Here is a 27,280-nt window from a genome sequence, read left to right as displayed (position 1 = left end):
CGTGTTTTATATTCTAAATGAAGTTGTGGCTAAGATTCTTTGTCTGCGTGGTGGGACTCTCAATGTACACTGACCTCCTAGAAGATAATTTCTCGGACCCCCTGAATGGGAGAAGGATACGAAGGAAACATAAAGAGGAGGCTTTTTTTTTTTTTTTGAAAAAACCACCAGAAAGACCTGAGACTCAGTTACAGGAAAACCTGAGAGGCCTACGAGCGCGACGTGGGTGGGGGAGGGGGGCGGCTAGTCCTAGGGTCGGCCCGGGGGCTGCGCACGTAGCCAGGTCCGAGTCCGCCGGTCCCGGGCCCTGAGGCTTAGGCCCCGGGGGTGCCGTCGGTCCGAGGCTCGGCGTTCTGGGTGAGAGCGGGAACCCAGGGCCGCCAGCCTAGGGCCTGTGGGAGGATGAGGAGGAGTCACGGCTCCGACCCGCCCTCCTCGCGCAGCCTCGGGCTGGGCTGAGCCGCAGCAAGGCGCGCCCGCTCCTCCAGCCCCGCCGCCGGGGAGGGGTTTCCCGGGACGAGCCGGCCCCTTTCATCCAGGAAGTGAAAGCGACGTCGAGGTCAATGAAAACAAACGAGAGATCTGGGGGAGGAAAGGAGGGCGGGCGAGGAGGAAGGAGCGCCGGGGCGCGGAAGGGAGCAGCGGGGCGGTGGGAGCGCGAGCGGGAGGCCGGCCGCGGTCCCGAATTTGCCGCCGCCTTCGGGGCTCGCCCGGGGATGTCTTAAGGCCCCCAAGCACCACGCGGCGGCCGCCGTCCCGGCCTCTGAGGGCCGCCACGTCCCGGCAGCGCGCGCGGGCTGAGGGCTGCTCTGTGCTGGCTGGGGGCGCCCGGGGAGGGGCCCGGGCGGGCCGGGAGGGGCTGCCCAGGCCCCGCGTTTCCCCCTTCACCGCGGCCGGCGCCAGGCCAGGAGGATGCGCGGCGCCGGGCTCTGAAGCATGGAGGGAGTTCTGTACAAGTGGACCAACTATCTCACGGGTATGAGGGCTCCACTGACCGGGGTGGGGGTGGGGGCGGCGGGGAGAGAACTTGGACGGGCTCAGGCAGGGAGGCTGCGGAGAAGGCGGGTAAGGGGCTCCTCCTCCCTCCGGCAGGCCGGCGGGGACCCTCACAGCGAATCGGTTCTGTCTGGTTCCCGGGCTTAATCGCTCTCTCTGTCCCTTGTAAGTGCCCATCTGGCCTCTGCAGGGGACAGTTCGAGGCTGCGCACCATCCTGAGGGTGGGAAGTGCACCTGACCATTTCTTTGCCCGTGTAATAATACTTCTGTTTTCTCCTGTAGCTTCCGGAACCATTCCTAGTCACTCTACATGTGTTGCTGCAGTCTCTGCCTTTATTCACACTTAATTCAGCATTTTGTTGATAACTGAGTTGTTGGGGCATAGGACTGTAATGGGCCCTTTAAAATCAAGATTTCGTTTTAGGAAATCTTTTCACTGTTTCTTTTAATTTTCCTTAGCAACACGGTTTATTTTAAAAGTTCTCTTCGTTGAAGTTGTTCAAGCATAGCAAGCAAGATTTTGGAAGCTGTTCCCAGATTATATTCTCTTAGGGGTTGATTGTCAATGAGTTATCCTTATGTTTTGGTATTCAGGTAAGTGTGTGAGAAATTGTGGGAGAAAGTGCAAGACACAGAAGGTGGAGCAGGCAAATCAGTTTCACTCATGAAGTTGGTTGAAAGGAAGAACACCAAAGAACTAGGTGTTTCTGTAGAAATGAGAGACCAGCAGGGAAGGGCCCTTTTCCATGACACCAACAGTCTGGTTTATTAAAAGAGCCTTAAATCTGAGTTGTAGTCCCATCTCTGCCATCAGCTAACAGTAAGGACAAGTCACTTTTTCCTCTCAAGGTCTGTCTCATAGGGCAGTGGTGATCAACTAGTTTATCCTGAAGGTGTCTTCCAACTCCAGAATTCTGTGATCTCACCAAATTAGAGGAAGGGGAGTGGATTTAAAGTAGGATTAAATAGCAAACAGATTTCTTGGTTTAGTGTAATAGGCCAGTCTTGATTTGCTGCCCACTTGTTCACTCTGCCAAAAGTATTGAACCCCTTAGTAATTGTATCAGACATTCAACTTGTGTCCATCTGACCTTGTGCAAAATTTGCACATAAACACTTAAAGACATAAGCACTGAGCTATAATTGTCTCTTTTTTTTGATTAGTTGGAATGTTAAAGACATTTATAGCAGCGAATGCTTTAACATTTATGATACATGGATGTTTTGTTTGCATTAGAATGTCAAACACTTTATTTCTGTAACTGGTATGTTTTAACAGGAAACATTTAAAAAAACGAGGCAAATTTTTTTTATTAGGCATTTTCACATGGGCTGTTGTGAGAACAGTTATACTGTTTAACTTTGAGATGGTAGTTACTCTGCTTTGAGATGCAGATGATCATCTCATTGCAAACATTCTAAGCACGCAGTGGCTTGGGAGGTCATGTGAGGATCTTATGCATAGCCCAGAGCAATGGGTGATTACTAAGATGAGTCAAAATTTATTCCTGGAGCTAAATGTGGTCTTAGTGGCCCTCTTTCTCATCTCCTGTCGCTGAGCACCAGCTGGTTGAGCTTTTAACGTTGTGTACTTAAGGTTTTAATCTTTGCAGAGCATTTAAGTTAACTGCTAGTATGCAGTGTAGAAGCTTGATGAAATGAAATCTTTTGTTTGGAAGAATTCTATTTTTAAAATTTAAATTTGGCTCAGTGGCATGCTGATTATTTTAGTTCATCTTAGGTCAGAAGGATGAATAGCTATTCATACTAAGTGATCTTTAAGGAACCTTCCAGTTTGATGACAGTGTGCTTTAAGAATCCTTTGTAGAGAATAAGAATTTCAGTAACATTTGGTAGTTTGAGATAAAAAAGAATGTGTGTTATGAAAACGTATTAGAAAAAGGAATACCTATGCATTTTTTCACAGATATAGCCCTTATATATATGTGTGAATCAATTAGAGATTGTTTCATTAAATATTTCTTCAAAGAGGTATGTAGAGATCATTAGCAGTCTTAGATTAATATACTTAACTATAGTCACTTTTCAAGTTGGTACAAATTCTAAATGAATCATTTTGCTCAATATTTATTTTAAAGAGATATTGAATCACAATAATGCAGGCTTACAAAATCACAATTTGTCCTGTAGGCACACTAGACTGGGGTTAGAGGAGTGTATTTTCACCATAACCTTCTTATAATTTGTTTGCCAAGGTGAATTAATATTTGGAAAGATACCATCCTCATCATTTCTATGCATGCCCAATACATTATGGATATACTGTGTATCTGTACTCTTATGGGTAACAGGCAATATCTCAGTTTTCTGTAATCATTCATTCATTCAATCACTTGAGAATTAAATTTTTTTTTAGTACCTGTTGTGTGCCAAGCACCTTTCCCAGGTTTTGGGAATTCAGTGATGAACAAGATAAAGTTCATGTACCAGAAGAACTTACCTTCTAATTTGCTAGACCTCATTAAGGAATATAGAGTTTCGTAAAAAGAATTTTCCAAGCCTCTGAAACTTGGTTTTGGATATCCATCCCTCTGAACTGTATTATCACATTCCCTGCTGTTAATCTTTTTATGATTACTCAGCATTGTCATTTCAAAAGTGTTACAGGTAAAGCCTTTTGGGGAGGTAAATCCTGGGTCTATATCAGGATGTAAGAATGATTCCCCTGTCACTGTCTTGGTACTATTTGGCCCAGAAAAACTGAACTGATTAATATAGCAGACAGTGTCTAAAGTGACCAGGCTGAATGGTGATTTAACAGTCACAGAAAGAACAAGGGCAGTCGCACTGCCTCCAGCATGGTCACCATGTTATTAATCAGTGAACTGTTGTAAATTAGTGGCATGCTTGATAAGATTTCAGGGAACACTGAGTATGGCTTGCAAGAGTGGGAGTTGAGCTTCAAGGAAAGACATCATCACCCCCAGCTTCGCATTAGAGCCAAGTCTGTGATAGTTGTGTGCTGTAGTCACTGAGTCAATGCTAATTAAATGAATGATTTCAATTTCTAGCATTTCTGCCTGAGCTGTGCAACAGCAGGGCAAGGAGAGAGGAGTGGTGGCTCCATGCTCTCACCACAGGGTATGCGACTTCTGTGTGAGAGACTGTAAATCATTCAGCACTCACTGTGTGCAAGGGAGTTGGCTTAGGTGGAGTATTTTATAGGAGAGAGGAAAGCCACATTGCAGAATTAGAGGGCGAGGTGGCACTTGAGAGGTCTTCTTGTTCAATTCACTCATTTTGGAGACTGGGAATTTTTGATATTTAATGGGATGAAAATTCGTCTCAGGTTATTCAACCTGGGACAAAGAATGATAACAAAACTAGGGCTAGAATCCATGTCTTCTGTTGCTTTTTCCATTATGTTATAACCTGACTCTGTTTCCCTTAGAAGAAAGGGGCAATTGTGTTTGGGCTGTTTTCTGTGTGTGGGGCTATTTTTGAAGATGGGTCTGATGGGTTGTTAATGAGAAGGTTGTAAGCCAGAATAAAGGTATTATTCCCCATATTTATTCTGATCTAGAGGTTTCTCCAGAAATCTCTTCCAGCAAAATGGAGATTGATGCAAGAGTATTTTGGGCAGATCTTGGCAATTAAGATTTTCATTGTCAGAATGTTATTTTAGAGCCAAGAAATGACATGGATGGTAAATTTTGTAATCATAGTTTTCTGTGTGATTAAAGTACTTTTTTATTGCTGTTTTGTTATTTATGATCTTTGTAGGTTGGCAGCCTCGTTGGTTTGTTTTAGATAATGGAATCCTGTCCTACTATGATTCACAAGATGATGTTTGCAAAGGGAGCAAAGGAAGTATAAAGATGGCAGTTTGTGAAATTAAAGGTAAGTGAATATATGGAATTAAATGAATTTGTAGTTAGGTAAGTAAAGTGTTCTTCAGCATACTGCAAAAAGAGGAGAAAAGCGTTTCTAACCAGGAAGGGATCTTCTAATGCCATTTATCTCCTTAGCGTTCAGAAGTGGCACTTAGCATTGTTAGGCACAATTTTTGATATTTCTCCCTCTATAAATATACTTTGAATTGAAATTCGAAGTACTAGTGCTAGTCTTCCAATGTGGACTTGAAAAAGCAATTTCTTGTGGATGCCACTTTAGTGTCCATGCTGAGTCTACAAGTGTTTTCTTTCATGTTCTTTGAAGCGTGTTGTAAAGATTGGAAGCTGAACTCTAAAGATGATGAGGCCAGCGCAGGTTTTTGGTAAAGTATGAACTCAGAGTCATAAACTCTGGTTCTTTGCTGAATTGGAAATAAGCTCTTCTGGGTAATAGAGATGTTTTTCCTTTCTTTTTCTTCTTTTTTTTTAATGATCTTGAGAGTTTCAAGGAGTACTGGTCAGGAATATTGTAGGAAGCTCCTCTATCCGAATTTGTCTGGTGTTTTTCCCATGATTAGACTGGGGTTATGGGTTTTAGGGAGGAAGAGCACATCAGGAGTACATGCTGTCAACATGATACACCATTTTTTTTTTCCAACGTATAATTTCCATTTTAATATTTTTTTTGGAGAGGATGGTTTTTCTTCAGTCTATAAGGACTTAGTCTTTACATGGACTTTGGTGGAGGTCATGGGGCAGCTTCTGCAGGTCTAAACTGGGGTGGGAGTGTTTGGTCCGTCTGGGATGAGCTTCACGGGAATGATTCCTGACTATCTTGCTCTGACTGGCACAACTCACGCAGTAATGTAGTTTTGATGTAAGTACAGGTGGGAAAGCACATAGGAATCGAAGACACTTACTTCCGAAATGTCCCCGATGGCTGCGGCCTCTACTGTGTTAATTAATGACCTTAATGGTGTCCTTGGGCATGCATTGGGCGAAGTTGGTGCAGTGAATAGGCTGCACATGGCCATGGCTCTTTTTTGGCATAACTGTTGTTCCTTCTTTTCTTCGTCATCTTGGAAGTGAGGACCCGAGAGAGCTGACATACCACTCTTGACATTAACCTTGACCACCTGTCTGAGGTAGTGTCTGTCAGATTTCTCTATTGTAAAGTTACCTTCCCCACTCCTTTTCCATACTGTGCTTTTTCAAAAGGGGAGAAAAAAGCAGTAAGTCATGCTGTAATTTTCATGAAGGAAGGTTTCATGGACCATTGATTCATTTGTGTGTGTGGTTGGGATATGTGGGGTGCAAGTAGGTAGGAGAAATCAGACAAAGTGGTAATGAAAAGTATTCAATTCTTCAAAGAGAATTGAAGGAAGAAATAAAGCACTAGAGAAGGGCGTGTTACACCCTACAGGGGCTCATGGCTACATAAGATACAGAAACACTTCAGCGTTGTTACTTGCATATTCTCTGAACTATATGAGGTGTAATTTTGTTTTATTTTTATAAATCACACAAGAAAAGCACATTCAAAGCATGAATTTTTATTTTTTAAAAAAATTATGGGAACTTCCCTGGCCATCCAGTGGTTAAGACTCTGTGATCCCAGTGCATGGGGCACACAGGGTTTGGTACTTGGTTGGGGTAAGATCCCACATGCCACGCACTGCGGCCAAAAAAGAAAAAAAAGATATAAAAAAAAAAATGATGGTTTTATCTCATCTTATTCTTCATATTTGATTCCAAATGAGATTCTGACTCTTGTCAGAAATCAAACTACATTCAAAGTTCAAAGATTTGACAACCTTGAGGATATTTAAAAGACTGTTAGTGGCAGAATTCTTAAGGCAACTCTAGCACTTTTTCAAGCCATGGCAGCGTTATTGTTGTCCTTGTTATTTGTTTAAAGAATAAGATACAGAAATGGGCACAAATCTTCAATATTCAGCCTTAAGAATGCTTACAAAGTGAATACATTTGTGTAATCACCACCCAGATCAAGAATTAGAATATTATCAGCATTCTAGATGCTGGGATAATAATCATGTTACCTCAGCCATTAATCTCTCTAAAAGGTTACCATTAATCTGACTTTTATCACCATATTTAAGTATTGCCTGCTTTTGAACATTATATAACTGGAATAAATCAATGTTTTCTTTTGTGTCTGGCTTACCATTATATTTGCGAAATTCATCTATGTCGTTCTTTGTAACAGTTCACCATTCTTACTGATGTGTTGTAATATTTTTATTGTGTGATTGTCCCACAGTTTGGCTCTCCATTCTAGTACTGATGGGTGTTTGTTTGTTTTTTCCATTTTGTTTCCATTTTGGGACTATAATAAGTAAAGCTGCCATAAACATTCTCATATATTTATTTTGTTGAACATATATATGCGTTTCTGTTCAGTATATATCTAGAACTGGAGTGGAATTGCTAAGGGAGACATTGAATATTCATACATTCAGCTTTAACGGATATTAAAGGAAATACTATTCTTGACTTTTGTTAAAACAGTAAGGCACAAAGAAGCAGACTTACAGATGTAGAGAACAAGCTAGCTGTAGAGAACAAGCTAGCGTTACCAGTGGGGAGAGAGGAGGGAGGAGGAGCAAGATAGAGGTAAAAGCTTAAGAGGCACAAGCTACCGTGTATAAAATAAATAAGCTACAAGGATGTATTGTACAGCACAGGGAGTGTAGGCAATATTTTATAATAACTATAAGTAGAGTATAGTCTATAAAAATTTTTAATCACTATGTTGAACAGCTGAAACTAGTATAATGTTGTAAATCAACTATACCTCAATTTAAAAAAATTATTAAAAAAACCCAGTAAGGCAGACTTTACTCAGGTCTGTTGGAATAGGTATAGGAGCTACTGCAGTGGAGTTTTGCAGTAGGGGAGAGAAATTGGGCTCAACTCTGAATACAACAAGGAAAAGTGGGAGTTTATAGCCAAGGAACAGAGTGGCAGGGGGCGGGATAGGGGAATCAGTGGATGGAAAATTACAAGGATGAAACTTCAGAGGTAAAGGGGGATTCTGATTAAACAGACCTAACGGGATTCTTATTGGAGGCAGGTCAGGGTGATCAGATATTATTACCTGGGGGTGGTGGGAAGTGGAATTTGGTCAGATAAGGAGGGTGATCAGATATTGAGGGTGGGGGATTCTGGCTAAACTGACTTAGCAGGATGTTTGCTAAAAGTGGACTCTACTAAGACAGAGCTGGAAGCCCCAGATTGGGCCTAGTCAAGCAGAGGGTTCAGAAGAGCCCAACAAGTTTGATCAAGGAGAGACTTTTTGTCTCAGATAGTGCCAAACTGTTTACCAAAGTAATTGTACCAATTTGTTTTTCAACTAGTATGAGAGTTTCAGTTGCTTTTCATCCTCGCCAAAGCTTACTATCAGCAATTTGAAGATTTTGAATTCTTCTATTATACCTAGTGCTATCTCATGGTGGTTTTTTTTTTTTAAACACTAATGGATTGAATCACTGTTAAATTTATTTATTTATTTATTTTTGGCTGCGTTGGATCTTCGTTGCTGTGCGCGGGCTTTCTCTAGTTGGGGCAAGCAGGGGCTAGTCTTTGTTGCGGTGTGCGGGCTTCTCATTGCGGTGGCTTCTCTTGTTGCGGAGCACGGGCTCTAGGCACGCGGGCTTCAGTAGTTGTGGCACGTGGGCTCAGTAGTTGTGACTGGCGGGCTCTAGAGCGCAGGCTCAGTAGTTGTGGCACACAGGCTTAGTTGCTCCTCGGCATGTGGGATCTTCCCGGATCAGGGCTCGAACCCGTGTCCCCTGCATTGGCAGGCAGATTCTTAACCGCTGCGCCACCAGGGAGATCCCTCTCATGGTGGTTTTAACTTGCATTTTTTTCAATAACTAATGATGTTGAGTATTTTTTTAGATATTAATTAGGCAATTGAACATCCTCTTCTTTTGAAGTCCCTTTTCAAGTCTTTGGCCCAGTTTCTAAACTGAGCTATCTTTCACATTGATTTGTAGGAGTTCTTCGTATAGTCTGAATGAGTTTTCGTATTGCAGATAATTCTCCTGATCTGTAGTTTGTGTTTTCATTCTGTTAATGGTATCTTTTGACGAACAGAAGTTTTTAATTTCAGTAATACCCAATTTGTCAAAAATTTTTTTAATTAGAACTTTTTATGTCCTATTTAAGAAATCTTCTTGAAGGTTTATTGTTTTACCTTTTATATTTAGGTCTATTTTAGGTTGGTGGTTGACGTAAAATTCTGTAAAAAAGAGTGTGATAAGTGTGACAGGGGTACTGGTGGCCCCAGGGGAGGGAGTTCTTAGATCTCACTTTTCAGTAGTTAATTTGTTGTTGTTTTCTGTTCACATGCTACCACCACTTTGACACCACTACCAGCCTGGGTATATGTGAGAATGGTGGCTTGGAGGGTACCCCTGGATACCCCTTAAGGAGGTGTCACTGCCTGCCTCTTGAATCAGAGTTTGTTGTTTTAGGTCTGAAACATCTAATACTGTGTAAGTGATGATTTGATTCTCCACAAATTACTTGAGTTCGTGACTATATTTTCCCTTTGTTTATCATCGTAGTCCATTCAGCAGACAACACAAGAATGGAATTAATCATTCCAGGAGAGCAGCATTTCTACATGAAGGCAGTGAATGCAGCTGAAAGACAAAGGTGGCTGGTTGCTTTGGGGAGCTCCAAAGCCTGTTTGTCTGATACTAGGACTAAAAAAGAAAAAGGTAACTATAAATTTTTCCTTTGTGGTGAGAATATTTTCTTTAACATAAATGTAAATTGTCATGTTCACTTATAGTAATTTATCCCAAAGAAATAATCAGAAATGTAGAAGATCTATGTACATAGATGTTCATTATAGTGAAAAAATTTATAAACATTGCCAAGGTTTAAATTTAGGGGAATGGTTCAGTAAACTATATAGTGCTTTCATAGGCTGATATATTATGTAGCCAGTAAAATGTTTACAAGGAATTTTAATGATATGAGAAAATGCCCAAAGTTAAGTGATAATTGAAAAAAGCAGGATTCAAAATTACATAGCCACTCCTTGGCCAACTCAGGAAAGATATGTAAGAATTGGTCAGGTTGTTACCTTTGGAAAGGGAATTTGTGGGAGACACTCACTTTTCACTTTATACCCTTTGACCGTAACTTTTGACTTTACCAGCTACAGATATTGCCCGTTCAAAAGCAAAGCAAGGGACTTCCCTGTTGGTCCAGTGGTTAGGACTCAGCGCTTTCACTGCCGTGGCCCTGGGTTCAATCCTTGGTCGGGGAACTAAGATCCCGCAAGCTACGCATCCATGGCCAAAAAGAAAAAAAAAAGAGCCAAGCAAATAATTTATGGTATTAGTTCAATTATATGCAGATATAATGTGAAAATAATAACAGTATTTATATCTTGGTAGTGAGATTGCAGTTTTTTTCCCTATATATTTTTGATTTTCAAAAATTTTCACTGAGCATGTATTACTTTTATAATTAAAAACAATAGAAGTTATTTAAATTAGTGAAAACAACTAAATTGTGGGTTATTGAAAAATGAAGGCTAAGGATTGAATTTATAACAGTTTTCAAATATGTGGAAGAACATCACGGATAGAGTGTGGTTAAGGGTAGGATAAGAAGGAATGAGGACTTCCTTGGTGGTCCAGTGGTTAAGACTTCGCCTTCCAATGCCGGGGGTGCGGGTTCCATCCCTGGTTGGGGAGCTAAGATCCCACGTGCCTTCACGAGCAGAAAACAAAAAAACAGAAACAATATTGTAACAAATTCAGTAAAGACTTTAAAAATGGTCCACATCGAAAAAAAAAAAAAAAAACAGGGAATGAATAGTCACAATAGCCAAAAGGTAGAAACAACCCAAATGTTTATAGACAGATGAATGGATAAACATAGTATGGTATATACATAAAATGGTATTCAGCCTTATTATAAAGGAAGGAAATTCTAACAGATGCTATATGAATAATGGTATGAATCTTGATGAATCTTGAATATGTGCTAAGTGAAATAAGCCAGTCACAAAAGGACAAATATTATTCCACTTATGTGGGGTACCTAGAGTCGTCAAATTCATAGAGACAGAAAATCGAATGGTGATTTCTAGGGGTTAAGGGAGGGGGAAAAGGAGAGTTAGTGTTTAAAGTGTGTAGAGTTTCAGTTGGGGAAGATGAAAAAGTTCTGGAGATGGATGGTTGTACAGTAATGTGAATGTACTTAATGCCATCAAACTGTATACTTAAAAATGGTTAAAATAGTACACTTTGTTATATATATATATATATATATATCTACAATTAAAAAGAAGGAATGGACTTAAACTTGGGTAAAAATTAATTTAGGTTAGGTTAAATGGGCAGATAGAGCTGCTTTGGTCTACTCTGGCTAGAGGGGCTTCATGACTAGTACCACAAAGCAGTGCCACTGGCTCAAAGAATATGGAGAAGCACCAGGATCTACTGTGTATACTTTTTTTCCTTCCTCTGCTGCTTACACATCTAGTTTAGAAGGTATTGGTAAGTGAGTGGCTGAGATTATGGCTGGATGTTTAGTCTGTCTGGATATATTAAAGAAAGGAACATAGGCTTTTAATTAAAAAAAATTCTTAAACCAATACTATGTGAAAATGAAGCTGTGAAAGGAACAGAAGAAAACAAATGAATGTTTATATAGAGCAGTTGTAACTATATAAGTTAAAAACTTCTGTTACCAAAATACAATAAAGAAAACTGAAAGAAAGCTGACAGATCTTGAAAAGTATTTACAGTATTTTGGAGGGATGAAAGATTGCTATCTTTAATGCGTAAGAACTTTTATAAATTATAAATTTATCGATTTATATATTACTAAGAGAAAAACCAAACATTAGAACTGGAAAAATGTGTAAAGGACAAGAAAAGCCAATTCACAAAAAAAGAAATACAAGTGCTTATCAAATTAAAGATGAGTAATGGAATGGAAATATCCTGTATAAGGCATTCATTGTCATCAGCCTGTCTCTGGAAATTAATCTACCTAAACTTCATGTCAGACATATGACAGCCAGTTTTTTCCACCTATCTAAAGAGAAGATGTTTCCTCAGGGAAAACCTTATATTCTATTTCCAAGGTCTCATACGTCTTAAGCTACAGGTATTCATATCTATTGCCTTACTTTTTAATGATTCCATTTTGTTGTTTTGCCTCTGAAGTATGAAAATAGTCTAATTGAATGTTTGCATATGTTCCTTTCAGAAATAAGTGAAACCAGTGAATCTCTGAAAACCAAAATGTCTGAGCTTCGCCTCTACTGTGACCTCCTAATGAAGCAAGTTCATACGATCCAAGAATTTGTTCACCATGATGAGAATCATTCATCTCCCAGCATAGAGGTATATCCAAGATGATCCTTTCATGTCTGATTATGCTTTGCAGCATATGGTGGGTGAACTTCTTACATAAGATGACAGAGAAGCATTTTCAAAATGAGTTATTCTCAGCTATTCAGACCTCTTCGTACTGTAGACTATCTGGAAGTTTGTAGTATCTTTTAGACTATGTCTGTATAACCAGAGTAAAGCAGCAAGCAGCACATTTGTCCAAGGAATCAAGGCCTGTCTTTGCAGCCAATTGATTATTTGATGGTTGGGGTAGGAAAGAAGCATTACCAGCTTTGTTCTCCAAACTAACTGCATGAGTTCATTGGACAGGTGCTGTTCTCTTTCTTTTGTAATTAGGTCCTAGCTTAACTACTGAGGGTTAATAATTTAACTTTATAAACTAACTTAAAAAAAGAATCATTCTCAGAGCAGTGATGTAGGAATCAAAATTCAGATTTGCAGAACCTGGCTATGAAATAGGCTCATTCTTTCTGGTGAAGTAGGACCAGTGAGCCTTACTGCTCTCCGGGTGAAAGGCCAGCCTGGTTCCCAGTCCCCTTTTGCCTCACTTGGGAGAAGTGGGACAAGAAATCTTCCTACTTTTCTGTGGCCTTCTACTAGGGAGGAATCTTAGGTGAGGTAGGTTGCCTTTAGATGCAAGTACATTAAACCCTAAGGCACTTGCTGTTTCACCACAGGCTCTCTGCAGGCAGGTGCCCTTACATCTGCTCCATTGGCTCAGGGACAGTGTCGGGGACCCAATCTTGTTCTATCCTTCCACTCTGCCATTTTTGGTGTGTTGTTTTTTTCTCCTCATGCCCTAGCCTTCAAGGTGACTACAAGTGCGCACAGAAGCAGGAGGCAGTGGGGTAGCCAGGGTGGAGAGAGACCATCTCAGTTTGCTGTACTTTGCTTTTATCAGGGAATGAAAATCCCAGAAACCCCAGCAGACTTCTCATTATCTTTTTAGTCTGGGTCCATGAAAACTAGGAAAAATGAGTATTTGACAAAGGGTCATGGAATAGACATGACTGGCTTAGACCAGTCTATATTCATCCCTCAGGAGCAAGGCGCTCTGCTGTCCCAAAAAGAACTTGGAGTTTTTATTCTACCAAGGAAGAAATGGGGGAATGTGCGTGGGGTAGACATGAATTCTACCTGGCACTCAGTGACCCTCATGGTGTTCCACTGCTATGATTACCTTTGGAATTCTGATAGTTAGAAACTTACAGTCTAGGTAAGGTTTATTTAAGATAAATTTTTGTACACAGTTTTTCAATATGATACTTCGTTTAAATGCAAGAGTTATTTTTTTCTTGGAGTCTAATTTCATACATTGTTTACCTGAGAGACAGATAATTCTTATTCATGCATTGCTTTAATTTTCTAAGGTAATGCATTTTAAACAGATTTGAGCATAACCTAGTAAGGTATCCATTGAAGGTAATGTTTCATTACTTGATGGTAAGGTGGTGCATGAATCCACATAACTGTGTGTGAATCTGTTCAACTTTTTGCATGTAATTTTTCAGAACATGAATGAAGCCTCTTCTCTACTTAGTGCCACGTGTAATACATTCATCACAACGCTTGAGGAATGTGTGAAGATAGCGAATGCCAAGTTTAAACCTGAGATGTTTCAGCTGTGCCATCCGGATCCCTTAGTTTCTCCTGTGTCACCTTCTCCTGTTCAAATGGTTGGAATTTCTGGTTTTTCTTCCAGTGATACTGCATGTGGTTTTGTTTTTGTGTTTATTTTTAAGGCTGGAAACTGGCAGTAGGAGGGAAATAGTCAACAGGTTGAATTTTTTTTTTTTTACTGTACTCAGATTCTGTATGGGAGCCTCTCAGCTGATGGGCTCAACATGAGCCAAGGTCCTGATCCCCTCCCCTTGGAAGGGCTATGCCATTTACCCCAGTGTGTCAGGAAAATATTATAGTGCTCTGTGGGTGCTGTGACATGAAAAGGTTGGGTAACACTCTTCTATTTGGTAAAAACACCACTAAGGGGTGAAGATTTACTCACAAGGGGATAAAATTAAGTAAATCTTTAGAGGAGCTGTAAGGGATTCGAAACAACATGTTACAGGGGAAACAGTATTTTATAGTCAGCATTTGGATTTGAACCTTCCAAGTAGGCAAGTTACTTAATCTCTCTGGACTTCATTTTTTTCATCTGTAAATTACAGTGTTTTTTACATCAGAGGTAGATGTAACCTGTTTAATGTTAGGTCCTTAACATTAGGTTCTTATCTTCTGATTACTGTGAACAGGGAGTACTCTTTTTGCCAAGGGTGATGGATTCATTGTCCTTTTCAAGGTAATAAACTTGCCCTAGCATGCTTTGGGAAACTTGGAGGTGAGATGAGGTTTGATGAAACCTTACATGTTTTTCATCAAACTGTTTTTGTGAACTCTTTTGTGGAATGAAGAATGCCACCTGGCTCTTATTTTAGCAATTACCAGCAGACCTATTTGTTGGCAGAAATAATAGGGTACAACTTATTCTGAGGTTCTCTTAACCACCACAGCAAATTTGGTCATATGAGAATTAGTAAAGATTATTACCTAAATTTATTTAGATCATTATTTTCCTAAAGTGTTAAAAGATTTTTTTTTATTTGGTTGCTGTGCAACTGAGTATTAGTTGCGGCTCACCGGCTCCTTAGTTGCAGCACATGGGCTCCTTAGTTGAGGCAGGCAAGCTCCTTAGTTGCAGCATGCAAACTCTTAGTTGCAACATACATGTGGGATCTAGTTCCCTGACCAGGGATTGAACCTGGGCCCCCTGCGTTGCGAGCGTGGAGTCTTAACCACCGCGCCACTAGGGAAGTCTCTAGATCATTGATTTCTAAATAATTTATGATGGACCAACAGCATCCTCTGAGATAGGTATACCATGAAAATGAGTTTGATGGCCAGATTAGTTTGGGAAGTTCTAGGTTAACTTAAACAAATTGGGTTTTGCTGATGTAGGACTTCTTAGAATCTCTTTTATGCTAAAGTGTATTATGAATCTCTGAGGAGAGGTGGTGTGTAGTGTTTCTGAAATTTATTTGATGATTGAACCCTTTTGTTTATTTTTTAATAACTCAGAGGACTGTGTTGTTTAGTAGAACACAGTTTGACAATGTTGCTTTTTCGAACAATTTTAGGTTTATTGTGGACTGCTAAATAACATGTATAGTTGAACAAAAAATCCTGATCTTTTGAGATGAATGTATAGTGCTATGTTCCTGAGCTTGATGTACAAGGAGTACACTGTATTTTTTTTAAGGTGGACTTTATAGAATCAAATATAATGAAAACACCTCAAACCTGCCTAATTTCTTCATTGAACTTCTGAGGAGAATGCCTTCTGTTATAAATATTCTATAGTCCAGAGAGGTCATATGTGTATTTTATGTATAAGAAGCTATAATAACTGTCTCTTTTAAACTAAAACTTTTTATCAGTAGAAACATTACAAGAAATCCAATAAGTTAATCTAGGAAATACTGGTTAGAGCCCACTTATTTTTCCTCACTGTGCCGTTTTACTTCATACATAAGGCAAAAATTGTGGCTTACGGTAAATAGTTCTGGAGACACATAGCATGGAAAGTAAGGTCAGACAGTCTTCAAGAGGAAATCTTTTTCTTTCTTTTTCTTTAACGACATGAGTAAATGAAAAATGAAGCTGAAAAATTTGAGAATTCCAAAATTAACTTGATCTTTATAACTACTTTATATGGTTATCTCATCGTGTCCCTCTTTAAATTAACTTGCACTCAGTTATATTTCAAATCATCATAGAAGTTTAAACAATTGTCATTTTGATCCACAGATAATTGTAGTGGGGGTGTTGCTGCGTGAGTAATCCTAAAGGAAGTGATTTCTGTTAAAGGAGATGTTAATGTCCAGTTGCATCTTTATTTTAATCATATTAGATATCCTTGGACTACAAATTGGATGGGTCATAATTGTTCTCATTTCAACTGGGATTTCTCAGAGCAACTGTAGAAGGCATTTACGTAACATAACTGTTAGACTTGGGCTCACTTGTAAGACTCTTAAGCCCCGGTATATAAAACAACCATCCTTAGCCTTTGATATAAACGTTGCTTTTTTTGCTACTTTGCTAAGCATTGAAATCTACTTGGCTACCTCTGTTTTTTTGGTGGAGTAGTTAGATCTAAATTATGTTTCGTATTTGTCATATTTATTAATACTATGCTGACTCAGATTTTATTTATTTATTTATATTTTAAGTGTATGTTTTTAGAAACCTATTTGAGGCTTAGGGTTCCTCTTCTGAGTTTTTAAAAGACTTGAATAATTAATGCTGTTTTCCATGAAAACCACACTTTAGAACATCTGTGTAATAGCTACCTGAATAATGAATGGTAAGGAGAAGCTCTGCCCTTTAAAAAAAAGAGAGAGACATTTATTAGATTATTTTCTTTTCTGGCTTGCTGGATACTCCTTTTCATCACAAATAGTGTGATTTTTTTGGGGACTTGTTAAGTATACTGTTTTTTTATATCTTTATACAAACACATGTATTATATATATATTATAAAATTCAGTTTTTAATATTGAGAAAACAATCCAGCATGTTTTTGTATGTGTTGAGAAAGATTTCAGTTAATAATTATTGGGGAGAAAGCTTGATATTGTGCTAATAATGTTACTTGGGTCTGTAAAAAATAAATTTTTTGGCCAGCCATCTTTTTCTTTGAGTAAATTTATGTTAATTATGATAATAATAATATATTAGAGCTGTCTTATTCTACTTGATATATGAATTATGCTTATTTTCTTTTTAAATTTCTAGATGAAGCGTTCTGTCAGCCACCCTGGTTCTTGCAGTTCAGAGAGGTAAAATAACCTTTTCTTCTGACCAAGTTCTCTCAGAATTATACCTACTTAGGGAACTTCTTTGGGTCTTTAACATAAAGTGGAATGTAAACTCTGTATGGGCAAAGTCTGGTTCTGATTTGCTCAGCATTATTTCTCTTAGTGCTTAGTATAGGGTCTGGTCCCAGTAGGTAGTAGGTAAAGAAAAAAAATGAGTGAATAAATTAGTCAGCAAGGTAAGCACCTTGACAGCTATCATACTTTTTTTAGATGTAAATTATATCCAGCGATGGTTAATAGAAATCCATTTTTGATGTATTAAGGCTCCAAGCTTAGGCTTATTTTACTACAGTTTTTTATAGCATCATATATTCATGCTGAGCTGTTGTTATAATAGGAGCTAAGGTGTTACTGAAAAGAGAGAAAAACTATTGATATTTTAAAGTATGTATTCATATCAACACATTTAAAAAATTTACGTTCTAGATCTTGCCAATATCCCAGGCTATTTATCTTGGTAGGTAACATTCTTTTAAGTTGCTATGGTTGTCTTATTATGGTTGTCTTTGGAAAATGCTGAAATTATAGTGACATTAGCATTTATTTCTCTACATTAATATAGGGGTAGGGGAAAAAAAAGGTTATTGTAGGATTATGTGAAATCACATGTGTGAAACTTTAGAAAATTGTAAAGCACTATAGAATTCATCTTTCATTCAGTAAACATCTATTGAGTGCCTACCAAAAGAAAAAAAAGTGCTAACTGAACCCCCTTATTATTTTGTCACTTTATTTTTCCCTCTGATGGTTATGTAATTGATTGAACTGTCACGGGCTGAGAGGAGTCCAGTGATGTGTGTATCTAATCCTATCAGGGAATGAAGAGTTTCATCAACTGAATTTTCCAGAAAAATAAAAGCTTGATTCCTTTAACAAACTTTTATCTTTATGACAGAATTTTTTTGACCTGTATTTTATCCTTTCTACCTTATTAAATAAGATATAATAAGAATTTTAAAACTTTTTTCTTTTTTTTGATGAATCAAAGTTGTCATTAAGAACAGTAATGTTGGGCTGTCATCCAGTGGTAGTTGAGGTGCTGTTGAGTGGTGGTGATTTGCTTCTGTGTTGAATTTTTTAGGTTGATTTTTCTAGTTCTCTGGTTTTCCAGACTGATTTTTTAAAACTAGTTTTCCTAGCCTCCATTTGCCGTCTTTATCCGCTCTTGCTGCTCTCAGTGAGTTGGCTCCTAGCATGCTCCCACGCTGCTTGCCCGTCCCCTCCGCTCTGCTGTTTTATATTGGCTGTGGATGACGCTAGATGCATGCACTTGTGAAGTCCATAACTTCTAGTTTTTAAACACTTGTTAACCATCTGATACGTTTACTCTCTAGCTGGACCTTCCTCTATAAAAGAAATCACTTCTTCATTGTACCTCTTTTCCTTTTAATTTGGCTCAGAGGCTGTATTCCCCAGCTTACCAACTAGATTCTAAATGATTTGACTTGTTTGTGGCCTGACCTCTGAAGGAGTAGAATGTTGCTAAAATAGAACTTTGGGTATTAAAATAGTTCTTCTTTCATTTAAAGAGAAGTCATTGAAAACTGCAGTTGAGGGTGTTTTCATTTGTTGAAGTCCTTAAAATTTAATGCTTTTTATTTAACTTGCAGGAGTAGCCACTCTATAAAAGAAACAGTGTCTACACTTCACCGACTCTCCCAGAGGCGCCGAAGAACCTACTCAGATACAGACTCTTGTAATGATGCTCCTCTCGAAGACCCAGATAGTAAGTTAGAAGGGCTGTGTCTCTCCCTTTGGCCTATTCAGCAAAATTGGTGTGGGGCTCCGTAATTGTTGAAATGAAGGGTACTGACAGTGACCACTGTACTTGCCCGTGAATTCAGAGCTAAGCAACTAGCACACAATCAACAGAAGCTCATATATCCTCTTACAGTCACCTTTGTTATTAGGAAGTACTAAGTATCTCTTTGTAAGTACCATATCTTAGATTTATATATGTAATATCAAAATCTTTTACTCCCACTGCATTTTAGTAATCTCTTAGTAATTTATATTCCCATTGTGTTTGCATTTAAAAAACATGTTAGAAGAAAGCATAAATTGTAGGTAGGATTCTAGGGGAAAATAAAGGCAAGTTCTAAGTTCAAAGAAAAAAAATCAGCATTGTTACTTAAAGAATTTGAAATGGCCAAGGTCAATAATTTTTTCTGGTGGTGGTGATGAATTATAATAACATTTATTCCTGTACCTTTTCTTCCTTATTATTAAAGAGTCAGCATACTGTGATTGAATCCTTTAGGAAAGGTTTTGTGATTTATGTTAAAATTTAATTATTTTTCTCTTCAGAGAAAAAGCTTTGAAAGTCAGTCAGAATATCTACTTCGACAGTAGTGACCATGATTTTCAGTGAATGCAAATATGGTATTATTATTACAACTCCATTAATAGACTTTTGCTTTTCAGAGTCTTTACTATTGCCCGTGAAACATGTGGGATAGAAATTACATACAGTTCTCAATTAAGCAACAGATTGTGTTCCAAGAGTTTATTTGTAAGTCAGCTGTTTGGAACAAGGTTTTATTTCCCTTATGGAAATGACATGGTGAATGGTGGTTAACTTCTTTAGATGGCCTAGAAGAGCCCGGCTGATTTATAGTGTGGCTGAAATGGGACTAAACAATGGTGTTGGATTTCTCGTATTTGAATATGTTGAAAACATTGTATAAAATAGAGTTGCTTTACTTAACCAGAAGGTTAAACAGGTTTAATTAGAGGAGAAATGTAAAGTTCGTGAAAATGGTTGAGATTCTAAAGGGGACTGCTGATCATTTTCAGATGTTTAGAAGTTGATGGCATTTTTTTTTTTTTTTTTTTTCGGTACACGGGCCTCTCACTGTCGTGGCCTCTCCCGTTGCGGAGCACAGGCTCTGGACACGCAGGCTCAGCAGCCATGGCTCACGGGCCTAGCCGCTCCGCGGCATGTGGGATCTTCCCAGACTGGGGCACGAACCCGTGTCCCCTGCATCGACAGGCCCCACTGCGCCACCAGTGAAGCGCGGCATTTTTTTAAAAAATAAGTTTATTTATTTATATTTGGCTGTGTTGGGTCTTTGGTGCTGTGTGTGGGCTTTCTTTAGTTGAGGCGAGCAGGGTCTACTCTTCGTTGCGGTGCATGGGCTTCTCATTGCGGTGGCTTCTCTTGTTGTGGAGCACAGCCTCTAGGCGCCTGGGCTTCAGTAGTTGTGGCACGTGGGCCCACTAGTTGTGGCTCACGGGCTCTAGAGCGCAGGCTCAGTAGGTGTGGTGCACAGGCTTAGTTGCTCCGCGGCATGTGGGATCTTCCCGGACCAGGACTCAAACCCGTGTCCCCTGCATTGGCAGGAGGATTCTTAACCACCGTGCCACCAGGGAAGCCTGCATTTTTTTTTTTTAATGCCCATTTTTCTTACAGAACTAATCTATTTATTGATATAGAACACTATGCTCATTATCATTTTGAATATAAGTTGGGCAATGAGTAAAGAAATGAAAGAAGGAAAAGGATTGAGTGTCGAAAGGGGTTGGGAGAAACTTTCCTGGGCCAATTTACTAGATCTTGGAAGTGATAAGAAAAAGAGGAAAATGGTTAAAGAGCTTAAGTATGGGAAAAAATGTCACCTGGGGCAGGTAACATACATTCTGATTTACCTTGCTCTTTCTGCCTTTTATACATGACCCTTTTCATCCAGAGCTTATGAAAGAGTTCTATTCTGCCTTGTACTTTTCTTTAGATGCCATTTCTTTTTTTAAATTTTGTGGCTGCGTTGGGTCTTCGTTGCTGCACACAGGCTTTCTCTAGTTGCGGTGAGTGGGGGCTACTCTTCGTTGCAGTGCGGGGGCTTCTCATTGTGGTGGTTTCTCTTGTTGTGGAGCATGGGCTCTAGGTGTGTGGGCTCAGTAGTTGCAGCACACGGGCTCAGTAGTTGCGACACCAGGCCCTAGAGCGCGTGGGCTTCAGTAGTTGTGGTGCACAGGCTCAGTAGTTGTGGCTTGCGGGCTTAGTTGCTCTGCGGCATGTGGGATCTTCCTGGACCAGGGCTCAAACCCGTGTCCCCTGCATTGGCAGGTGGATCCTTAACCACTGCGCCACCAGGGAAGTCCTGCCATTTCTTTTTTTTAAGGGCGTCATTTTCATTGGTTATAGCTAAATTAATTCTTTCAAAGCCAGCCATTTTCCTTAGCTCTCTTCTCTTTTAGGCACTCTGGTTCTGATTTTTTTGCCCATAATCAATACTTTATTGAAAAACTGACACCAAAATAGGAGAGTGCTGTTGTATACCTTACAAAATTAAACATAATTACATTATCTTGGTAGATTAACTGGAATTAATGAACTGATAAGGCTTTCTGCGATAGAACACAAATTCAGGAAGTTGTGTGGATCATTAGTGTTGCTTTCTTCTAAATGAACACCCTTCTGTGAGTCTGACCTTTCCTCCCGTCGGCTGGCACAACACGGTTGAACAACCTACACAAAGCACCACTGTCTGAGCATGGCTGTAAACCGTGGTAATCTTGTAGCAGCCTGGACATTTTACATCCATAAAATAAGAATTTGCACTTTGAACCAGCCGTTCCTTTCTGTGTTTTTTCTTTTCCTCTTCCAAGGAAGGATGCAGTAAATCTCTAGCCAAAGGCATGTTGATCCTTTTGCAAGCCCAGCCCGTGCAGATCTCTAAGGCGACACCCCTAGCGAGCCTGGTTCTGAATTTTTTTTTTTTTTTTTTTTTGCCGTATGCGGGCCTCTCACTGTTGTGGCCTCTCCCGTTACGGTCCGGACCCGCAGGCTCAGCGGCCGTAGCTCATGGACCCAGCCGCTCCGCGGCATGTGGGATCTTCCCAGATCGGGGCATGAACCCGTGTCCCCTGCATCGACAGGCGGACTCTCAACCACTGCGCCACCAGGGAAGCCCTGGTTCTGAATTTTTGAAAACTGTTTTTATAAGATCTAAGTGTAAATATTCCACTTAACACCCCCTAATTTAGCTGTTAAGGAGGGTAACAAAATTAGTTACACACACCCACACCCATACATGCATTAATGTTTATATATACTGGTGTTAATATTTTTATACATACATATATCTCACTTCTCTAGAACTTTTTAAAATTGGCAAGTGTAGGGTAGGTCAGAGTTTTATCCTTAGATTCCTTCTGTTTATCCTAAAGTTTAGTGTCCCAGTTAGTTGACAAAGCAGAGACTGAATTAGTGCTCTTTCTTAGAAAGTATGTTTTGCAAATTAGCAATCTTAGTTGAAAGTCTTTATTGCAGCATATTCTTTTTCTTGAGATATGCAGCTGCTTCTACTTTTATTAACTAGATTTTTTAAAATTATAAAAGTGATAAATGTTCATGCTAAATTAAAAAAATATGTACATGTGAAAGTGAATAGGACCATGCCAATGTGTTTGATGTGCTCACTTGGCAGCTGCAGTGATAGTTTTGTGAGCTGCATCCCAAATGGAGATATGAGAACTTTCACTGTGACATACCTTGTCAGCTTTCCTCAGAAAATCTTGTGATGCTTTGCTGTATACCTAAAACTAACACAACATTGTAAATCAACTATACTCCAATAAAATTAAAATATTAAAAAAAAGAAAGAAAGAAAAAGAAAGTCTTGTGATGAAAAGAGCAAGACCTGAATTAGTTCCAGTTCTGTTACCAATTGTGTGATTCTTGGGTTAGGCCTGTAATCTTTTTTGGGACTTGGTTTCTTTGCCTAGAAAATGAGGAGGATACCAACAGCATTAAAACGATCAGGTTGGAAAAGCGATAGTTAAGAAAGACTAAATTCAATTCAGCAAATACTTATTGGCTGCTCATGTGTGCCAACCTTGGTTCTAGCAATGAACAAAACAAGTATCTCTCCTTCAGATAGTTTCATAATTTCTCAAGAACTCTGAAGTTTCTCCTTACAACTGCCAATACTAGAAAAGTTACATTTTTACTCTTAAACAAACGATCAAAAAGTTAGCAGGAAGCTACAGGAATTTCATGTCCCTGAATAGGAAATATTCTTTCATTGAGGACTGGAGTTAATATTGATAGGATGTTTAACCTTTTAATCAATTTCTTAATAGGACCTGTTCACTGTTCCAGAAATACACTTAATGGAGATTTGGCATCAGCAACCATTCCTGAAGAAAGCAGACTTATGGCCAAAAAAAAATCTGAATCGGAAGATCCTCTTCCATCCTTCTCTTCCTGAGGAAACGGAAGTGTCCAACTTCCTCTAAGTATTGCTATGCAAAAGCTGCTGTAATTAAACTATGTTATAGGGAGTAATTTTTCCCTTAGGATTTCTCTGCACTTTATAGAATATTGTAAAAAAAACAAAAAACAACCCACATACCTTTGAAGTGTATTTTATCTTTATATAGTTTATTTGCAAGAGTATTTTCTTAATAACTTCACAGTATGAATGTGCATCTTTTTTTTTTTTTTTGAACAAATGATGGTGTAACATTTTGACATCTGTAAGGACAAATGTAGATATTTTTCTAAAATACTGTGAGGGACTGACATCTTAGTCAGTGTGTATTGTAGCTTATAAACATGAAATCTTATAAACCTAAGGTTTCAGTTTGACAGAAGTGTGATATATGTAACTTGTGCCATGGACCAAATGGTCACTTTACCCCAGCTGAAAGTGAGTTACGGTCGCAGCTTGATGGTGTTTGTATTATATTCCTTTAAGCAAAAAGGAAACATTTAATATTCGAAATATTTTTACCCCAAATACCATGACATTGAGGATTTTTTAAAAACGAGATCGTGCTGTCCTTTGTATATGAAGTTGACACTACTGATTTATCAATACCAAATATTGGGTTAAAGTATTTAATTTTTACTTATTTATTTTTCTGTTGCATCAGAAAAAATGATTGCATCCTAACTTTTATGACCTACCAAATTTAAGATGTGTATACCTTGTTATTTACATTGTTCTAGAAAAGAGGTTAATATTGTAGTGACCTTGCTCACTTCCACCAGAGAAATAAATGACTTGCAATGGAAGAGGATTTTAGTGCTTTTTTCCGAAAATAGACGTAAGCTGCTGTTGTAAGGTATTAATGTTTGCAGCTCTTTAGACTATCTAGACATTTTTTATTTATGAATACTTATAAAAAAGGAATCTGTCAAGGTGACTGCCCTACATAACTTGAGAATGGCATTATTTAATTAAAGAACAAATAGCATTTTTTGGTAGTGCCTGTACATACCTATTGTCAGTGTTTGCTTTGTAAACTGTTTTTTCAGTTCACTTTGGAGTGATGGTTTTTCCAAGGTTTTGGATGAGGAGCACTTTAAAACAAACTGGTTTGGTGTTTTTAAGTTAATCATATGTTTAATAAATATGTGGTTTTTGCATTCAAACTCATCATATAATACATTGTATTTTTTACATTTATTGATAGTTTGTCTAATCTTTATCAAGTGGTAATAATATTCTTTATTGCTTTGATTTTGTTTGTATCTTTGGACCTCATAGTAAATACACAAATTAGGCATATTTTTAGCTTTTTTGCCTGTGAGCTTAGAATAGTGCGTCCTATTCATTTTAAATTTCTGTTGTAAGTTTATGTGAGAATTTTTTTAAAAGAATTAATATTTGGTATTTCCTTATTGAAATAAGTCTGTAGTTATAGGCTTTCTTCCTTATGTTTAAAATGGACATAAACAATCTATATACATTAATATACATTTAGATTAACTCTGTGCTACTTAAAGTATTTGTGATTTTAAATAGCACACAGGTCATTAGACTATATTAAGAAGAATCTTTCTGCTCATGTTATACTTCATATGTCTAATTTGAGAAAAAAGTTTGATAATGTAAGTTTTCATGTTGAGCGAGTAATCAGATTTTTTGCTCCTTCTATTTTTTTATTTTTAATTTTTTGTAGTAAGGATGAGTGGTGATAAGACTATGAAGGTCAAGGTGGTACTAATTGTGGGAGTTTTTCTGGTAGTTTTTTTTTGAACCAGTATGTTTATAATGAAAACACTATAACAAAGCTTTTGAACTCATGGAAAATAAATCCATTTTCTATTGCTTTATCAAAAAATATGAGTTCCTGAACAGTTTTCTGTAAATACCTTAAAAAATAAAATACAGTTATTTCTGGTTCATATCATTTTTTTCTCCTTGAAACAGGTCCTTTGAAAAAGTTTGCTATATTCCTAAGTATGGCTTTTATTGTGACTGGAGCCACCTTTTCTCCCTTAGGAACCAACACATTTGTGAAATCATTTTTTTTTTTTTAGGGGATATCAATGTATCATGAATTACATCTAGGTTTTGGTCAGTGAGTTGGTAGCATGAAGCAACCTATAAAGCTTCAGGGAACCTAGCGTTTTGAGGAGCCCAGTGTATTTTCAAGTGTGCCTGACTTTTTTGAATTTTAAGAAAAAGATGAACCAAATAAGAACAATTTCATAAGAATTTTAGTTTTTCAGGACTTTCTGTAATGTATAACTATTGGTTCTTGTTTTGCATAATCTAGGCCATGGGGTTATTGAGAAATTTAGAGACTCTTGGTATATCAGTGATCTTCTAAGCAGAGCTAGTACTTGCTTTACTTTTCACCTGGTTTGTGTTGTGTGGGAATCCAAGACTTCTATGATTAAAACAACTTTGATGAGAATTCTTTTGTAAATGGACCAAATTTGAACTTTGTTATATTACACTGAATTATTGTGTTATCTTTAATCAGGATAAGTCCAGAAATGGATGCTATTGCTTAAGCTTAAATTCCAAGGCAAGAGATAAAGTATCTTCATTTTGACTGTCGCCATGGAACTTCACCCTGAATTGTAGATTTTCCACTGTGTGTTGTTATACTTAGTGTTTAGAAATTATCATAAGATCTCAGGAAAGGTATCCTTGTAATATGGCAATATTTTATTGCTGTTTATACTGATTCCATACACATTATAGTATCATTAATTTGGACTCTACCAATTCTTCACTTTTATTAAATGAAGTGCCTCTGGGTCTGTCGTTTGCTCCTGCCACTTGGCGCAGAGGGAATATCCTGGCCTGTAAGAAAGCCTGGTTAGGCTGCGGGAGCTCCTTTGAGGAGGTCTCTCTGTGAATAGCCCTAGTGGGGTAAGTAATTGTAGCTGGTAGATAGGGCTTCCTTCTCATGCTTTCCAGTTCCACAATCCTCCTTTCTTTGAATTCATACTGAATTTGTAAGTTTGAATTCTTTTCTTTTTTTAAAAATTAGCTTTCTTTTTACTAAAGTAATTCATGCACATAATTTAAAAGCTCAAGTAGAAGTGCAAGGCTTATAATGAAAAGGAGTAGTTCCTCCTCTTAGAGCCATGGAGACAAGTACTTTTAGCTCTTAGTGGTTTGTTCTAGTATTTACCTTCCTTGAAAATGTTTTATTACGCTTTCTTGATTTGTCAATTTTAAAAATGATTTTTTGAATTTCTTTTATGGCAGGCAGGATTACTTTGCTTATATCCTCACCTCCCCCACCCCTCCCAATGTAGATTAATCACAACTTTTTTGTTAAATCAATAGATACAAATGTTTATTGATCATTATCAATTATTTCGTATCATTGTTTCCTTTCTACTAGAATCTTATTTTTCCTTGAATTACAATAATAATTTCCTGACTTTAAAATTTGCTTAGTTTTTAATATACCTGTCACGATGAGTATCCAAAGGCTTAAATGCTAAAAAACATTAGATAATCCATCAGTTCCTTTTTTTTTTTTTTTTTTCTTTTCCCTTTGAGGACATTTTTTCCACAGTCCTTCATCTTCTGCCATCTGGACCATTGCTCTCCAGACCCGTGCATGGCTTGGTGGTGATTCTGGGATCCCTTTGTTTTTCAGTTTTTCAGTCTCATGTTGGATCTCCTGTTTATTGGATCTTTTTTCTTGATTTACTGTACTTTTTTTTGCCAAAGTATATCCACTATCAAAAACTTCCTGGGAAAAGGTGCATGAGAGGTAAAGATTTTGAGGCTTTACAGGTCTGAAAATGTCTCTACTCTTGATAGATTGGTAGTTTGGAGTCTCTGTTGAAAATAATTTTCTCTTAGAATGTTAAAGGCAGTGCTCCATTGTCTTATAGCCTTCATGATTCCTGTGGGACCTGTTTTTACACTCTGGAAGCTT

At 38.2% G+C, this 27,280-nt stretch overlaps 2 protein-coding genes and 1 pseudogene across 3 annotated transcripts; 1 reads left to right on the top strand and 2 right to left on the bottom strand.

The window, feature by feature from the left end:
- The first annotated feature begins 520 nt into the window (after positions 1–520).
- On the top strand, positions 521–25,871 carry PLEKHA3 (pleckstrin homology domain containing A3). Of its 2 annotated transcripts, none has more exons than XM_060302201.2 (8): positions 521–976; positions 4,742–4,858; positions 9,444–9,599; positions 12,115–12,251; positions 13,772–13,936; positions 17,055–17,098; positions 18,748–18,863; positions 23,241–25,871. In XM_060302201.2, exons 1-8 carry the CDS (start codon positions 937–939, stop codon positions 23,375–23,377), a joined length of 912 nt encoding a protein of 303 aa, XP_060158184.1. In that variant the 5' UTR covers positions 521–936; the 3' UTR covers positions 23,378–25,871. The 2 variants fall into 2 exon arrangements, with proteins under 2 accessions (XP_060158184.1, XP_030706627.1); XM_030850767.3 differs by having other exon boundaries at positions 522–976; positions 23,222–25,870.
- Positions 5,579–5,929, bottom strand: LOC115849489 (putative ribosomal protein eS26-like; annotated as a pseudogene).
- Positions 21,411–21,829, bottom strand: LOC115849497 (small ribosomal subunit protein eS27-like). The gene has a single exon (XM_030850794.3). The coding sequence runs from the start codon at positions 21,775–21,777 to the stop codon at positions 21,523–21,525; it is 255 nt and encodes an 84-aa protein (XP_030706654.1). The 5' UTR covers positions 21,778–21,829; the 3' UTR covers positions 21,411–21,522.
- Positions 25,872–27,280: the final 1,409 nt, after the last annotated feature.

Source organism: Globicephala melas, chromosome 7 (assembly GCF_963455315.2).
Source record: "Globicephala melas chromosome 7, mGloMel1.2, whole genome shotgun sequence".
In the NCBI taxonomy this organism is placed as follows: Eukaryota; Metazoa; Chordata; class Mammalia; order Artiodactyla; family Delphinidae; genus Globicephala; species Globicephala melas.
Note: the sequence above shows the minus strand (reverse complement) of the source record. Positions and strands in the feature narration are given on the sequence as shown.